General features: G+C 46.0%; 3 protein-coding genes across 3 annotated transcripts in view; all 3 read left to right on the forward strand.

Moving 5' to 3' along the window:
• sgta (small glutamine rich tetratricopeptide repeat co-chaperone alpha) overlaps positions 1 to 4174 on the forward strand; it is an 8794-nt gene extending 4620 nt beyond the window's left edge. The window contains exons 3-12 of the mRNA XM_058638115.1: positions 330 to 433; positions 527 to 617; positions 722 to 821; positions 1750 to 1854; positions 2289 to 2424; positions 2510 to 2572; positions 2692 to 2729; positions 2815 to 2994; positions 3078 to 3214; positions 3898 to 4174. Of these exons, the coding sequence (XP_058494098.1) occupies positions 330 to 433; positions 527 to 617; positions 722 to 821; positions 1750 to 1854; positions 2289 to 2424; positions 2510 to 2572; positions 2692 to 2729; positions 2815 to 2994; positions 3078 to 3189 (929 nt within the window). The 3' untranslated portion in view covers positions 3190 to 3214; positions 3898 to 4174. The remainder of the gene's footprint in view (positions 1 to 329; positions 434 to 526; positions 618 to 721; positions 822 to 1749; positions 1855 to 2288; positions 2425 to 2509; positions 2573 to 2691; positions 2730 to 2814; positions 2995 to 3077; positions 3215 to 3897) is intronic.
• Positions 4175 to 4312: 138 nt separating this feature from the next.
• On the forward strand, positions 4313 to 8461 carry LOC131465436 (zinc transporter ZIP3-like). The gene is made up of 3 exons (XM_058638116.1): positions 4313 to 5196; positions 5792 to 6068; positions 7279 to 8461. Exons 2-3 carry the CDS (start codon positions 5862 to 5864, stop codon positions 8014 to 8016), a joined length of 945 nt encoding a protein of 314 aa, XP_058494099.1. The 5' UTR covers positions 4313 to 5196; positions 5792 to 5861; the 3' UTR covers positions 8017 to 8461.
• Positions 8462 to 9376: 915 nt separating this feature from the next.
• Positions 9377 to 17039, forward strand: slc1a8a (solute carrier family 1 member 8a). The gene is made up of 12 exons (XM_058638618.1): positions 9377 to 9619; positions 10563 to 10642; positions 11214 to 11429; positions 12719 to 12761; positions 12844 to 13051; positions 13506 to 13605; positions 14368 to 14601; positions 14682 to 14876; positions 15577 to 15711; positions 15811 to 15913; positions 16409 to 16537; positions 16857 to 17039. The coding sequence occupies exons 1-12, from the start codon at positions 9452 to 9454 to the stop codon at positions 17037 to 17039; spliced, it is 1794 nt and encodes a 597-aa protein (XP_058494601.1). The 5' UTR covers positions 9377 to 9451.
• Positions 17040 to 17165: the final 126 nt, after the last annotated feature.

Here is a 17165-nt window from a genome sequence, read left to right on the forward strand (position 1 = left end):
GCAAAGGCGAGAGTGCCAACCACTGCACCACCCGTGTGGTCCGAATATCTGTTCATTATCATGTAGATTAAATAATCGGAGAGAGAATCAGGTTTCTTCCCCTCCTCTAAAGTTGTTATTCCGGCGTCAGTAGCTCATGAAAGTGACATTTGAATAAAAACACAGTCATGTAAATCATCCTCAGTACAGTTCAGATCGTGCTGAGACAGTAGATGCTCTTGGAAGAGCTGGGTCTTCATGATCTTCTTGAAGACAGACAGGGGACAACCACACATGAGAATGATCCGTTATATTGACTTTGTCTTTAACACTGTTTCATGTCTCTGCAGTGGCCGTCCAGTGTTTGGAGACGGCGTTTGACGTGTCCACTGATGATCAGAGTCTTGCCGTCCCCGTGACATTACCAGAGATCTTTGCTTCAGCCACAGCAGAGGTTAGATAAAGAGAGGCAAGACAGGTTTAGTGACACGACTGAGGTTTTCACTTTAATCATCAACATCTCCTGTGTGTTCTCTGTGTGTCTCAGTATCCAGCTCAGTCACAGGTCAACAATAACTCCACCCCTGACTCGGTCAATGAGGACCAGAGACTCGAGGCTGAGAGACTCAAATCTGACGGTGAGACATGGACGATGTTCACAGACCTCTCTTCTCCTCTTCTTCTTCATCTTTTTGTTCTGAGTTTTACGTGTTAATTATTATTTTTGTCTCTTCTGACACAGGTAACGACCAGATGAAGGTGGAGAACTTTGCAGCTGCAGTAGAGTTTTACTCGAAGGCGATCGCCATCAACCCTCAGAACGCTGTTTACTACTGTAACAGGTCAGTGACTGTTGCTGCTTCTCATCACACAGTCCCAGCTGGCCTCGCCATCAGTGATAAAAACCTGGTACATGCTGTTTTTTAGTTCCTGCTCTGACGAGGTTCAGCTGACTAAACAGTGACGTCATCAGACTGAAGGTCACTAATTGGTCAGAGAGTGTCGTCACTGAAGAGTCCTGAGCGCGACGTCAAAGCAACAATGTCCAACTGTAGATCAAAGTTAAAAAGACTTAAAAATCCTGAAACATGCGTTAAACTCCAACATTTAGCAAAGGAAACGTCTAAAATAACAATGTTTAACGATGCCACACAGTGGCTGCATCGTTTGCATGCAAGCGTGAACCAAACAACAAAAAACCCATTACAGAATACAACGTCTTACTCTCTTTTAACCATTACTTAAATAATAATAATTCATATCAATAAGCATGAAAGAAAGTTACAACCGTGACCACGTTCAGTGCTATTTCAGTTCAGTGACTGAAGTACTGAACCGTTATGTAAACAAATCTTTTTAATGATTCACTTTCACCCAAAACAACTGCTTTACAAGTCACTAGTTTGTGTGATGTCTGTGGTGACTCCGCCCACACAGAGGAGGAGCTATGAAGTCCTGGAAAACCAAACCAAACCGTGTAGAGTCGAGCCAGGCCGTGCCGGGACTGTGTAGTGGAAAAAAGTGCCATTTATTTGTGTCAGCTTCTCCCCTCACCACCAGAGGGTGCACTTCTCTGTTTAAACCAATGAAGAAGTGACAATTCTTTCTTTAAACTGTGACATAAGCAGTTTTTTCATGTTTGAGTCATGATTCCTGGTTTGGACTGATGATGGTCTTTGTGTGTCTGTCTGTCTGTCTGTCTGTGTCTGTCTGTCTGTCTGTCTGTCTGTCTGTCTGTCTGTGTGTCTGTCTGTGTGTGCGTGTGTGCAGAGCTGCAGCGCTGAGTAAACTGGGGAACTACGCTGGAGCGGTCCAGGACTGTGAACAGGCGATTAGCATCGACCCAAACTACAGCAAAGCCTACGGCAGGATGGGGTGAGACTCACTGTCACACTGAGACAGACCACAACCACACAGACCTGGGTCTTGACCCAACCTGGACCCAGGATCAGACATTTGTGAAACACGTGTAAAACCGCACTCATCACCCTGTGTTTATTATCCACACACTGTGTCATGTACTTATTTACCATGGTTACCACAGAGGAAGGTGAGGGCGGAGTCTGTTTCTATTAATTTCTACACATCACAGATAGTGGATATTATTTATTACTTTTACTGTCTTTGCTGTTGTGACATCACAGATTCTCTTATTCACAAGTCAAGTCAAGTCAAATTTTATTTATATAGCACATATACAAACGGCTGAGCCGCTTGTATACACACACACACACAGTGATGAGCATGTTGTGTTGTTGTTTGTGTTGTGACACTCACACACTGATGGTTGTGGTGGTGTTGTGTTACAGTCTGGCGTTGGCGAGTCTCAACAAACACACAGAAGCGGCGAGTTTTTATAAAAAAGCTCTGGAGCTCGACCCAGACAACGACACGTACAAAATCAACCTGAAGATCGCAGAGGAGAAGATGGAGACGTCCAGTCCTGTGAGAAAGACGTCCACACGTGTCTTCTTGTCTTCTGTCCTGTGATTGACGTGCTTGTGTTGATTTGTCGTCTCTTGTCTGTCAGACGGCGGGGATGGGCGGAGTTGACCTCGCCGGTTTACTCACGAACCCCGGCTTCATGAACATGGTGAGACGCGTCACAGCTGTTTACATTTACTGTCCTTTCATCACATCGAGACATGGAGACACAGGTTGCTATGGCGACACAGGAAGCAGCTGAGCGTGGTGTTTGTGTTTTTTTTTCAGGCGTCGTCGTTGATGAATAATCCTCAGGTGCAGCAAATGTAAGTGTTTTATTTGTTTCACACTCGTCTGCTCGCTCTTCTCTTCTCTCCACTGCATCTAACGTTCCTCTGCTCATTTGTTCAGGATGTCTGGAATGATGTCCGGAGGCTACGGAGGAATGGGAGGAGGTGTAGGAGGTGTAGGAGGTGTAGGAGGTGTAGGAGGAGTAGGAGGAGTAGGAGGCGGAGCTGCAGCCCCAGGACCAGGACCAGGACCAGGACCTGCACCTGCTGCTGCTGGAGATTTGTCAGGACTGATCCAGGCGTACGTACCCAAGCTCAGGTATGTTGTCTGTTGTGAGTTAGCAGGCGGCGCTCTCAGCTGTATGTTTGCTGTCTGACCTGCAGGGGGCAGCAGTTCGCTCAACAGATGCAGCAGCAGAATCCTGAACTCATCGAACAGCTGAGGAGTCAAATCCGCAACCGATCGCCGAGCAGTAGCAACGAGGAGCAGCCGTGATGCGAGAGGACGACGGCGCTCACAAGTAAAGTGTTTTTAAACGACAACAAAGTTTGCGTGAATCTGTTTCACAAAAAAAGAGCTTGGAGTTATTTTATTGATTATTATAATAATAATAATAATCATATTTTTATAGCGCTTTTCTTGACACTCAAAGACGCTGTACAAACACAAAACAACGAAACAAAAACAAAGGACATTATGACTCTCTCATGATCATCATGAGGATTTATTTAGAAATGCATGGCTGTAGAATTGTCAGAAAATGTCCAATGAGTGTGTTATGCTCCTTTTTGCAAGATAACTTTATTCAAACATTTAAGAATCACAGTCTGACGTCACAAACGTGTGACGGTGAATCTCGTCTGTGATTGGACACTTGTTCCTCTGAAGTCCTGAGGTTCTACCGTAATGACCGTAAAGTATTTGAGCACAAAGCTTTTTCTCTGCTTTCTGGTATCCATACCACTTCATCCTCCACATGAGGGCCACAGAGGGCGCTGTGTCAATCTCAGCTGACATGGGGCGAGAGGTGGAGTCACTCCCTGGACAGATCGCCAGTCCATAGTTTTAGAATTTTCCAGATTTAGGAGTTACGGTGATGTGACGTATGAGGGTTAACAGAGCTTCTTCTATTTGTTGTTGTTTTACTCATGTTCCTGTGCTCTGATTGGTCGTTTATTTCCTGTCTTGTTTGTGTTTTTTCAGGCGTCAGCGATGTGGAAATTTAAATCTCGAGGGACTAAAGAACAATTATGAATTTTTTTTTTGTTTTTTTTTTTTTTCCCTTCCACCACTGAGGAGTTCCTGCATGAGAGCGGGGTGGGTCTTCTTCAGGAGTCCTGTCACCCAAAGTCACGCCCACCTTCCCTGCAGCGTGGTGTGGATTTTATGAACAATATAAGTGAAGAAAGTTAACTCTAATAAATGGTGAGCAGAGAGTGTGAGAGAGTTTGAAAATTAAACAGAGTATGGTAACATTTTACTTCCTGTTTGACTTTTCACTAAACAAACAAGGATGTGTACATGAACTACAGCAGTAAATATTCAGTCTTTACAGACACTTCTGTTAGTCAAGTCTGAGGAAGAGTTTTGTGAAATCAAAGACAATAATACAATTATAATAAAGCTAGAACGACTGATTTACTGTGAAACGCATTAACAGCAGCAGTTGGTACAGTGCAGCCATCTTGGAATCCTGTGTGGTCGCTTCGAATTTCCAGACCGGCACCGTGTGTGATGTTCACTGTGTCACAGGAACTGCTAATGTGAGGGTGATGTGATGACAAATGAAGGAACTCTCTGTCATTTGATTTTGACTTAAAGAAATATGACTGTGCATGTTTGTGCTTGGAAACAGGAAACTGAAGTTTGTAAATCGCTCACTCTCCCACACCAAAGTCCTTAGAGAAAATCAGAGATTTTAGCTGCGGGGACACAGGAGCTGTTGGTCCTCTGCTGCCTCGTGTGGTCACTTTGTGTCACTGGGCAATGTGAACCAAGGATGTCAAACACTGAAGTGACAAAATATGACATTTGAACTTAGTGATGCAGGCACTTCTAGCTCTTGTTTGTACCCAAATGTTGAAATGCATTTTTAGTATGTCGCTTTGGATAAAAGCTTCTGCTAAATAACATGTAATGTAAAGCAGTGGATCAACAACTCCTGTGTGCTGTGATGTTAAAATCACGGATTTTCTCTGTGGACTTTGGTGTGGGAGAGTGAGTGCTTTACAAACATAAGTAACACATTCAAACTCATTGATGGAGACAAATGTCACGTGACTTATTTATATTATTCCATTTAAACCGTCACAAATATCAATAAAGTTTATGAATCACGGATTAAACGTATAGAAACAAATCAGCTTCACCCGTCCTGCTAAGCACCGCCCTTCCTCCTTACGTCATCGGAGAAGCCACCAGTCAGACCACAGGGAGTGAATGACGCCGAGGCGGAAGTGTGTTTGTTCACCTGCGGAAGAGAGGACGGAAAGGCTCGTGCAGGTGAACGCGCTCTCTCTTCTTATTTGTGTTTGTCTTGTTGTTTGAGTGACGGACACTGGTGTACACAGCCCCACCCCCTGCCCCCCCCGCGGCCGCAGGTCCCCCGCTAACAGTTGTTAGCTCCTCTGCTGCAGGTAAACCAGCGGAGCTAACGCCTGTTAGCCGCCAGGCTAGCCGCAGCTTCAACCGGAAGTTTGTTTTGTGACGTACATTACGTATACGCTTTAATTAACGGAAGCGGTGGCATAAACAGTGACTGTGTTTACACAGAGGGCAGAAAAGCGTTGTGAACTCAGTGTTTATCAAGCGTCAGCTTGTGACGTTTTATTTTGAAAATCCTGACAGGAAGTAGGGGTTTAAAACTGTACACGCCGAAGTTTCTTTAGTTCCTTTCATAACTTAAATAAGTGAAACGAACAGCTGCTGCTAAGTCACATTTACGTGTGATTTGTAACCAGATTTATTTTTACACAAATAAATAAATGCTGTAAATGAAGAAATAAACACGTGAGTTAAACATGAATGAATCACAAACTACACGTTCATAGAGTTAAAAACATGATGATGTCATATTGACTGAACTGTTTGTGTGCAGTGATCAAGGAGACGATGACGGTGTCCTCTCCGCCGTAGTATCCATCGTCTCGGTGTCTCTCAGCATCAGGATGCAGATCCTGGTGGCGAAGCTGCTCGGCCTGCTGGGATTGTTCGGACTCATGCTCACAGGAGTTCTGGTCCCAGTTCGCCTCCTGCTGGTTGACTATGACAAGGCGCACAGGTACAGGAGAGCGTTGTCTCTCTGCAACTCGTTTGGAGGAGGCGTGTTCCTCGCCACATGCTTCAACGCTCTGCTGCCCGCCGTCAGAGACAAGGTGATGTCACCAGTACACGTGTCTGTCCAACACGGAGACATTCATGTGTGGACATGACAGTTGCTCACAGAGGTGTCAACGCATATTAAAATATGTTTAAAGATAGAGATTTAAAGTTTAAAGACATTTGAATGACATTTGAAACAATAAAATACACTCGAAGACATTTAAAGACATTTATACCAAGTTTCAAGACATAACGGATACTGAGATACATTTAAAGACAACATTTAAAGACCTGTAAACGTGTAGAGACGTTTAAAGACATTCAGAGACGTGTTATGATGTTTAGAGACATTTAAAGATGACAATCAAAGGTCTTTAAAGGTGACATAGAATGCTTGTATCACACATATATGTTAGTTATTGAGGTCTACTTACATTTATTAACTTGTTTTCATGATTAAAAACCTCCTAATCGCTGCAAACGAGCCGATCAAAATATCTCCTCACTGACGCTCTCGTCAGCCGCGCTGTTTCAGACCAAAACCACACCCCCAGAATGTGGACTGTGTTGTGATTGGCCAGCCAACGAGAGCTTTCCTACTGTCCTGTGATTGGCCAGGTACCTGGAAGTGACGTAATAGATAGGCCAGCTCTCAGATACACAGCTCCCCCTCTGGCACGGTGGATGCTCTGCATCTCAGCAGCTACAACCAGAGTAGTTCTTCTTCTTCTGCGGTTGAATGTACGCAACCGGATGTGCCCGGACTAGTGCCTGCACCGGGAGGCGCTACGGTGGTGAGAGGAGTGGTGAGGATTTCTGATGACGACATCAAATTAAGGAAGTGCCGATCCGCTTCGCAGAGCCCAGGAAAACAATACAACACTATTTTCTCAGCAGTGGCTGAACTGTTTGTTCTGAAACTTTAGGGTTTCATAAACTAGGTAATGACGCAGATACACACACAAACGCAGCGTTAATTGGAGCTTCCAGTCTATGTGGCCTTTAAACACATTTAGTGATGTTTAAAGATACTTAAAAGACATTTAAAGATGTCTTAAGATGTTTTAAAGACAACATTTAATGATGTTAAAAGACATTAAGAGACATGTTAAGATGTGTAGACATTTAAAGACAAGCTGAAATTTTAATTTGGTAAGAGATGTATGAAGACATTTAAAGGAATTTGGAGTCCTTAAAGATGTTTAATAATCTTTGAAGACAGTTTGAGCTGATGATGGTTGTCATGTGTCCTCCTGTCCTCAGGTGGGCGATGTGTTCCAGCAGCTGAAGATCACCAGTGATTACCCTCTGGCTGAGACGATGATGATGCTCGGCTTCTTCCTCACTGTGTTTGTGGAACAGACCGTCCTCACCTTCAGGAAGGACAAACCGTCCTTCATTGACCTGGAGACCTTCAATGCCGGCGGCTCTGAGGCCGGCAGCGACTCAGAGTACGACACGCCCTTCATCTCCTCATCACGGGGCTCGGCAGCTGGCGGCGGTGGCGGTCACTCACACGCACACTTCAGTCCGGTAGAGCTGGCAGGAGCGGGGCCTCTGCGGCTGGCCAGCCTGGTCCTGGCTTTGTCGGCTCACTCGGTGTTCGAGGGCCTGGCGCTCGGTCTGCAGGAGGACGGAGCCAAACTGGGAAACCTCTACCTGGGTGTCGCCGTGCACGAGACACTCGCCGCTGTTGCCCTTGGCGTCAGCGTGGCCAAGGCGTCGCTGGGTTTAAGAGACGCCGCCAAGCTGGGCGTCACGGTCAGCCTGATGATCCCGCTGGGGACAGTGGTGGGCATGGGCATCGAGTCGACTCAGACGCTGGCAGGGAGCATCGTCTCAGTGGTGCTGCAGGGATTCGCCGCCGGCACCTTCCTCTTCGTCACCTTCTTTGAGATTCTGTCCCGAGAGCTGGAGGACAAACAGGACCGTCTCCTCAAAGTCCTCTTCCTCATCCTTGGGTACGCAGTGCTCGCCACGCTGGTCTTCATCAAGTGGTGACCGACAGGAAGTGACTGATGCACACAGCAATACCAAAGGAAAACTCTTAAAGGAACAGTGCATTCTGGGAAATGTGTTCCTTCACCTTTGACCTGGACTCAGTGACATCACATGTGGGCGTGGCCAAGGGTGCAGCACATTCAAACTGTTCAACAGTAAAAACATGAACTTTATTAACATCGCTGAATATAAACGTCAGGTGGTTTCCAGTGAGCTGTTCCTAATATTATGATCATCACATATATAGTGAAACATAGACGTGATAGGTGTACCTAATAAAGTGGCTTTTTTAAAGGTTGTATTAAAGTTATAGTTTAAATGATTCTGTTCATGTTTTTAATCTGGAAAAAAATTCATTCATTCATGTTTTCTGTGTTTGTTTATGTTGTGTTGAAGATTAAATGGACAGTTAGTGTAATAAAAAGAACACGTGAAGTCACTTTAATGTCGTGTTGTTACATTGTTGTGCTTTTCCTCACATTTCTCTCCAGCAGGTGTCGCCACGTCATTTGTAACGGTTCAGCCAATCACAGGACAGATCAGAGCAGCCACACGGTAACAAACAGGAAGTAATGTCAACAGTCTGTGTTCTCTGACGACTTCCTGTTAAAACTATGAACTAAGGTTAAATAAAGTTTATAAATTGTTCTTATAAAAATGAAACCTAACATGAACCAGTTCTCTGCTGACAATCTTACATCATTTCCTTTCCACCTGGCTTTCAAAATAAGAGCCTAATAAAAATAACTTGCATCTCAAATAAAATACAGGGTATTGTTATTTTGTGTATGTGTTGTCAGTGCAAACAGGAAGTAGTTTGTGATTCTTATGAAACATGCACGTTTTTGTCGTATCTTTGATTGTGTTACAAAATACATGTTATGGTACATTAGTGGTGACAGGAAGTGGTCAAACTTCCACAGGTGTGTGAGGACACGCCCACACTAAGGTTGTACACAGGTGTGACACTGATGTTTCTCTGTCAAATCTCCACATAATGTTTGAGTGCAGCAGGTGACAGGTGTGGCAGGCTCCGCCCCCTCACCTGGACAGTCACCACCTTCAGCTGTTATTTGTTTGTCCTGAAGAAAGTCTTGTTTTCATCTCAAGTGAAGCAGTTGTCTAAGTGTCTGACACCTGCATTCTCTTTTATGGCCATCAGGGGGCGTCTCCACTGTCTGTATGTACTGAGGCCTGTAGAGAGCCACAAAGGCCAGCAGGGGTCAGCAGAGGTCAGCAGGGGTCAGAGGACTGCAGATGGACGTGGTTAATCCTTCAGTGAAGTAGTTTATCGTCTTTGGCTCACACAGGTTTGTCTCAGTGCCAGCTGCACACACACACACACTCAGTGATGGAGGAGCTTCTGTTACCGAGCGCTGACGAGGAGGCTCACTCCGACCAGAGGTCGTTTTCTCCAGGAGACACGAGGAGGACGATGTGGGACAGAATCAAGTCCATGGTCCAGGTGACGGTGAAGGGCCAGCTCAAGAGGAACATCCAGGTCTTCTGTCGCAGGAACGCTCTGCTCACACTGTCCATCATCGCCGTCCTGACCGGCTGCACACTGGGCTTCATGCTGAGAGGAACGCAGCTGTCCACACAGGTACCACTCACCTGACCTGTCTGTGTGTGTGTGTGTGTGTGTGTGTGTGTGTGGGTGTGTGTGTCTGTCTGCTTGTGTGTGACCTCACAGTGACCTTACAGTGACCTCACACTGACCTTACAGGGACCTTACAGTGACCTCACACTGACGGAAACTGTCTCGTAACACAAGACAGTGAACAAGGAGAGAATATGACGTAATTGTTTTCATAAAGTATCGTGTTCTCTGTTTCCATGGAAACACGAGGCCGGAGTTTTCAGATGTTCACTCTAGGAGGTGTTTTCAAAAGAATTTAGTTTCAGATCCTAAAACCAGTCCCATAATGTCTCCTTGTGGACATAACGTCTCTGTAATGTCTCCGTGTGGACGGACGACTCTGTGACAGAAACAGTAAACCTGGTTCAGAGGGGATCCTGGTGTCAGTCCACTCAAAAGTAACAAAATAAAACATTTATTTTCACCATGACAACGACAGAATAATCGATTATGAAAACAATCTTTAGAAACAGCTCCACACACACACCACACACACACACACACATTGGACATTCATGACTTGAGGGGACATTGCATTGACTTACATTCATTTCCTTGGAGACTTACTCTAACCCTAACCTCAACCTAACCTTAAAACATATCTTCACCTTAAAATGTAGTCATTTACGTTGTGGGGACTTGATTTTTGTCCCCACAAGGAAGACAAGTCCCCATAATGTGACTGTGTAAACAGTTTTAGGTCCCCACAACATTAGTAATACCCACACACACACACACACACACAGAGTTCTGTGTAAACTGTCTCACACACACACACACACGTAAAAGGGTTTTTCCAAGCCCAGGTTCAGACGACAGTCAGTCCTAATCTACATAATTAATCCTTTCATTCACAGAGAGCACAGTGTGTGTGTCATCATGTGATCATGTGTTCATGTGTTCACAGGCAAAGATCTACTTCTCCTTCCCTGGAGAGCTGCTGATGAGGATGTTGAAGATGCTCATTCTTCCTCTCATCACGTCCAGGTACGTCCTCACCTGACGACAACAACAACGACAACAACAACAACAACAACAACAACTTTATTACAAATGTGCTTTCCTCGACCTCATTAATCAAAGACAAACACTAACATAATAATAACATCGATATATGAATAACTGAATAAGAACAAGACAGTGATTTAAACCTGGTGCCACAGGGGTCAGAGGTCAAGGGTCATCCAAGGAGACAAAACTCACAGATGTCTATAGGCTGCCGTATATGTGTCCACAGTGTCTTCAATGTCCACTTCAAACTAGGAGTGAGTGTCCATGTCTCAGCAGCAGGGGGCGCTACTGTGTGTCAGAGAAAACACCTGAACTATTCCTTTAATGACAGGTTCAGTCTTATGTCTTCAGCTGTTGGCCTCTGCTGTCCTCTGTTGACCTCTGTTGACCTCTGCTGTCCTCTGTTGACTTCTGTTGACCTCTGTTGACTTCGATTGACCTCTGTTGACCTCTGTTGACCTCTGCTGTCCTCTGTTGACCTTGGCTGTTCTCTGTTGACCTCTGATGACCTCTGATGACCTCTGCTGTCCTCTGCTGTCCACTGCAGTCTGATGTCGGGTCTGTCGTCCATGGAGTCAAAGGCGTGCTGTCGCATGGGCGTCCTCACCGTCACATATTACCTGTGGACCACCTTCATCGCTGTGGTGGTCGGCATCGTCCTCGTCCTTCTCATCAAACCTGGTGTGGGGACGGAGATGGAGAGTCACCGCCTGGGAGGAGGACCCGTCATGACCTCGGCCGACGCCCTGCTCGACCTCATCAGGTCAGTCAGGTCACATGGTCAAGGTCTGTGAGGGCGTGTCTGAGTCTCAACACCTGTGTTTTATCAAAGTCTCCTGGTTCTGGTTCAGGCTCAGGTCCTGGTTCAGTCTCTGGTCCTGGTTCAGGCTCTGATCCTGGTTCAGTTATTGGTTCTGGTTCAGGCGCTGGTCTCCTGAGGTTTGTGTTTCACAGCATAAATAATCTGCATCCACTAGAGGTGAAACGGTTCACAAGCAACGGTTCGGTTCATATCACAGTTTTCAGTTTGGTAGTTTTTTTTGTTTTTTACGCTTTAAAAATACCATGTATCAGATCTATAATCTCTATAATGAGGCATCTTGATCAGGAATTAAGATCATCATTGTAACAATGACATTTCTTTATTTATTCTACTTTCCATTGTGTCACTGCTCGTGTCAGTGCTTCACAAAGACGCTCACTTGAGTGGCTTTCATAAAGTGGGCGGAGCTTCATTCATGAAGTAACGAGCAGTGACAGTTTGACCTTTCCGTGGTTCTGGAGCTGCATCCATCTGTCGTCAGAGCCACCGACGCTGTGTCGCACAATTCTTTGACAGTTTGTCGTCGTGTCTCTTCATAAAGTTCAGGAGTTGCTGAAATGACGGCGGGATGGAATATTACTATTATATATTATTAATCATACGCTGAAATCCTGTGTCCTCCACCGCGACATCGACATATAGTGATATCTGTCACTATAAACACCCTCATCACTTTACTTATGACCTTTGACCTGTCTGACTTGTCACCGAGCGCCTGTTTAAATGCTGCGGAACAGAAGCTGTCGAGCGTCACACTGGGGTGATGACGTGTGTTGTGCAGTGTTTGTTTACCGCTGTCGTCATAGTTACAGTAAATCTGAAACGATGCTGCTGCTGCTGCTGCTGCATCCTCCAGCTCTGAGGCTCCGGTCTTCACTGCGTTACTGACCCAACGCTGCGCGCCTGAACTGTGACTAGCTACCGAACGGGACAGATTTTTGAATGCATCCACAGATTAAACTGAAGTGAACATGAAAACAAAGGAGTGGCTCTTTAATCTGCTCAGAGCAGGTGTATTTTTAGTAATCCTGCGAGGATGAGTGACAGATTAACAAGTCAGCAGCTCACAGAAGACATGATCTCTGCTGCTGCACGTTGGCTCAAAACCACGCCCTCACCTTTAAAGGCGAGCAGGTAGAACGCATCATCATCCCGTTGACCCCTGACCTATGCTGAAGGCCAGCTGATCCTGACTCTACATCTTCTCATCTTTGATGTTTCCTCCTCAGAAACATGGTTCCCTCTAATCTGATCGAGGCCACGTTTCAGCAGGTAACAAAGTCACCTGACCACAAACATCCCATCATCCTCATGTCTCCTTCTCTGACAAACTCCACCCCCTTTCTTTCACCAGTATAAAACAGACCTGGTTGCCATCCTCAAACTCCCGACCAGGACCATCCAGCCCAACTTTGTCTACGTCATCCCTGACGACAATGACCCTAAAGGTCGGACGGTGTACCTGGAGCTGACTCCGCCTCCAGATGTCACGTACAAAACCAGTCCAGGCAGCAGCCAACAGATGAACGTCCTGGGCATCGTCATCTTCTCTGCCACCATGGGTGAGTGGACAACGTGTCCACGTCAGTCAGAAACTGACCGACAGAGACGCAAGGACAGACTTAAGACGTGTCCACGTCTTAATCTCACTTTTAAACCATTCACTTTCCCACACCAAAGTCCAAAGAGAAAACCAGTGATTTTAACATCCTACGCACAGGAGTTTGTTGATCCACTGCTGCCTCCATCACTAAGTGCAAATGTCTTTTTTGTCACTTCAGTGTTTGAAATCCTTTGTTCAGATTGACCTCAGTGACACAAAGTGACCACACGAGGCAGCAGAGGACCAGCAGCTCCTGTGTCCCTGCAGCTACAATCACTGATTTTCTCTATGGACTTTGGTATGGGAGTGTGAGTGGTTTACAAACTTCAGAAAATAGTGGTAAATACAGTTTTAAAGTTGAGTGTGTGTGTGCGTGTGTGTGCGTGTGTGTGCGTGTGTGTGTGTGTGCGCAGGTCTGTTGCTAGGCAGGATGGGAGAACGAGGCGCCCCGCTGGTCAACGTGTGTCAGTGCATCAACGAGTGTGTGATGAAGATCATAAACGCTGCTGTTTGGTGAGCTTCTCTTTTTACATCTGTTTGATGACTCCCCCTCTCCCTTGGGGGCGTGTCCTAATTCTGTGTCCAACCATAACGCTGAAACAGAAAAATGTCCTTCCTCCACGTGGATGTCAATATCATACAGATGTTGTCAGATTAAATGTACAGGTGAAAGGTCAAGTTGCTATCATGTTAGCAACATAAGCAACGACTAAAACGTGTTAAAAGACACCGGGTGTCATGTGGACATCAGAGGACACTCAGTGTCTCACTGATCTTCTCTGACACACTGAGGGATATGACAGGTTTGACCTGATGACCTGTCAGGTGGTGACATCACAGCTGGAGACTCCTCCCCCTGCAGCTTCAGCACCTGAGCAGATTAAAGCTTTACAGCAGCTGAAGACGCTTTACGGCGACTGAAGATGCTTTTCAGCAGCTGAAGACACTTTGTGGCCGCTGAAGACGCTTTGCGGCCGCTGAAGATGCTTTACGGCGGCTGAAGACGCTTTACAGCAGCTGAAGAATCTTTACAGCCGCTGAAGACGCTTTACAGCAGCTGAAGACGCTTTTCGGTCTGTCCTCTGAGGTGACCTCTTGTCCTCTGTCTTCTCAGATAGTCCTCTGTCCTCTGAGGTGACCTCTTGTCCTCTGTCCTCTCAGATAGTCCTCTGTCCTCTGAGGTGACCTCTTGTCCTCTGTCCACTCAGATAGTCCTCTGTCCACTCAGATAGTCCTCTGTCCTCTGAGGAGACCTCTTGTCCTCTGTCCTCTCAGGTACTTTCCTTTCGGGATCATTTTCCTGGTGGCGGGAAAGATCCTGGACATGCAGGACCCGAGCACTCTGGGTAAGAAGCTGGGCTGGTACGGCATCACCGTCCTCGCTGGCCTCTTTGTCCACGGTCTTGTCCTCCTCCCTCTCTTCTACTTCGTCCTCACCGGGAAGAATCCGTTCTCCTACATCCGTGGTCTGCTGCAGGCCATGGTCATCGCTCTGGCCACGTCGTCCAGGTCAGTGTCCACCTCAGTGTCCACGTCCGTCCGTCCGTCTGTGAGCGTCTTTATTATTCTGGGTTGTCTTGTGTCCTCAGCTCAGCCACGCTGCCCATCACCATGAAGTGTCTGTTAGAAAACTGTCACGTGGACAGACAGATCGCCCGCTTTGTGCTTCCTGTCGGCGCCACCATCAACATGGACGGCACGGCGCTGTACGAGGCCGTGGCCGCCATTTTCATCGCTCAGGTCAACGACTACGAGCTGGACCTCGGTCAGCTGGTCACCATCAGGTGAGACACTGTAGCAGAGTCCAGTCAAAGGGGCGGAGCCTTCATTTGGTTCCTATCCATAAACGTCGCATTTATCTCAAGATACAAATTTTTACTAAAGAAAACTGGTACGGAAACTTTCTTTATATGAATTTATGTGAATGAATGACAGTTTTATGAGGAGATGAGACCGCGTTACTGTGTCTCACAGACGAGGACATCAGAGCAGCTTAACGTCCAACAAGAAGACAAACAAACACGTACAACAACAGAAGAGATCAAGAAGTAAACAAGAGAGAAACTTCACACAGTTACTTTTTTATTTTAAAATATGTCTCATTATTTGTGACAAACTGACGACAAAATTCTGATCATTGCAAACAAAAGTCTATGATTAATGATTATGATGATGATTACATTTGTGTACTTTTGATTTTTTGGTTCATTTTTGTTAGATTTAGTTTGAGAATCAGACGTTTGAATGGTTTTTCTTCACGGTTTCTCCAGCAGCTGAAGAACAGGACGTTTACTAAAGTCTTTTTCTAAATCATTTTTGAACTTTTTTTCTTTGCAGAATAAAAACAAACGTCTTTAATCTCCCGTTTGGTAAAAATCTGCTTCATAAATCAAGTTTGTTCTAATCAAAAAATGTTCACGTTTCTCCGTCACTGGGGTCAAAGGTCACAATAAACTCCTCTTTTCTCTGTGGTTGTCCTCGCAGCATCACAGCGACGGCCGCGAGCATCGGCGCGGCAGGGATCCCTCAGGCCGGCCTGGTTACCATGGTGATCGTACTGACCTCAGTGGGGTTACCGCCTGATGACATCACACTCATCGTAGCCATTGATTGGATCCTGTAAGTAGCGTGAATTGTGAAGTGAAGACGGCGGAAGTGTGGTAGTGTCTCATGTCGTGTCCCCGTGTCCCCGTGTCCCCGTGTCCTCTGCCTCTGCAGAGACAGATTTCGGACCATGATCAACGTCCTTGGAGACGCTCTGGCTGCAGGAATCATCGCTCACCTGTGTCGCAAAGATTTCCCGCTCAGCAACACTGGAAAGGTAAAACAACACAGACACCAGAGGTCATGAAAGGTCACAGGACACGCAACATTTTTGTATAATTCATAAAACTGTTGCCATAGAAACCAGTATATCTCACCATTTTGACTGATTTTCTTTATTTAAGGTCATTAAAAGTGGACTCTGGTAGAGATTAGCGTTGATTCCTGGAAACACAAACGTTTCCTTTTCACCTCTGAGCTGTTCAACTGCAGATTAGATTACAGATTAGAGCTGAGGGTCAGTGTCAATCCTCGGTCTGTTCCTGCTTTGTTTCCTCGTTTCCTCGTCAGCGTCCTTAAAGTACAAAGGTCATAAATAAGTTAATGATTTCTTTAAAATAAAAAGTGTTCACACACACGCAGATTTTATCAAACACGGATTTTAAAAAAAATCTTTTTTTTAATAAAATGATTGAGTGTGAACAGTAATGTTTGTCCTGATGTTCCAGCCTCCTGCCACTGTGGGGCACTAACATGTGTGTTTTGTCTCCAGTCTGTCCCGTCCTACGGAACACAAACGCCTCACAACTCTCACAGCATCGACGTGCCCATGACGGAGCTCCACGCCGACAATGCTGCGGGCGAGGGACACGCCCACACCGTCTACTACAACATCTGTCAGGTGTGACGGGGACAGACGGGACATACGGGACAGACGGGGACAGACGCACAGTCAGCGAGAGAGAGCGTGAAGAAACGACGACACACAGGTGATGACATCACTATGATTTAAACTCATCATCATCAACAGAAACTTCATCTCAGACTAAACAGCGCCCCCTATCAGAAGACTGTAGGAGGGATTTAGAGCTGGACACATGGTCACATGATGGTTGTCATGGTGATCATCTGTGGAATACAGCAGGAAAACAGGTGTCGCCATGTCCACGTGAGTTTAAAGACTGTTCCAAACGTCTGTTCATCCTCTCTTTGGCCTCCAGGGGGCGCCACAACCTACACTTTTCACATGTTTACTGTCAGATTCTTCAGCTCAGCAGGAGCTAGAAGGAGAACTGATGATCTGTCATGAGCTCCTGACACAGCGCCCCCTGCTGCTGTCAACCAGCCTGAGACACCTGAAGAGACTCAATGTTGAAAACCACGTCTGGACTGATGACACCTGAAGTCATCCTGTGGTTTCAGGACACTGGAGACAGCTGAGGACACTGGAGACAGCTGAGGACACTACGATGGATAAATTGCTCATCTACAGATGCTAAAACACAAGTACCACAGCGATGAACATGTGT

Source organism: Solea solea, chromosome 9 (assembly GCF_958295425.1).
Source record: "Solea solea chromosome 9, fSolSol10.1, whole genome shotgun sequence".
In the NCBI taxonomy this organism is placed as follows: domain Eukaryota; kingdom Metazoa; phylum Chordata; class Actinopteri; order Pleuronectiformes; family Soleidae; genus Solea; species Solea solea.

Coding starts and splice junctions, on each gene's coding strand:
- LOC131465436 (XM_058638116.1), top strand. CDS start 5,862: ATGCAGATCCTGGTGGCGAAGCTGCTCGGCCTGCTGGGATTGTTCGGA. Junction 6,069..7,278: donor TGCCCGCCGTCAGAGACAAG/GTGATGTCACCA, acceptor TCCTGTCCTCAG/GTGGGCGATGTGTTCCAGCA.
- slc1a8a (XM_058638618.1), top strand. CDS start 9,452: ATGTGGGACAGAATCAAGTCCATGGTCCAGGTGACGGTGAAGGGCCAG. Junction 12,762..12,843: donor TCGAGGCCACGTTTCAGCAG/GTAACAAAGTCA, acceptor TTCTTTCACCAG/TATAAAACAGACCTGGTTGC. Junction 15,914..16,408: donor CGCTCAGCAACACTGGAAAG/GTAAAACAACAC, acceptor TTTTGTCTCCAG/TCTGTCCCGTCCTACGGAAC.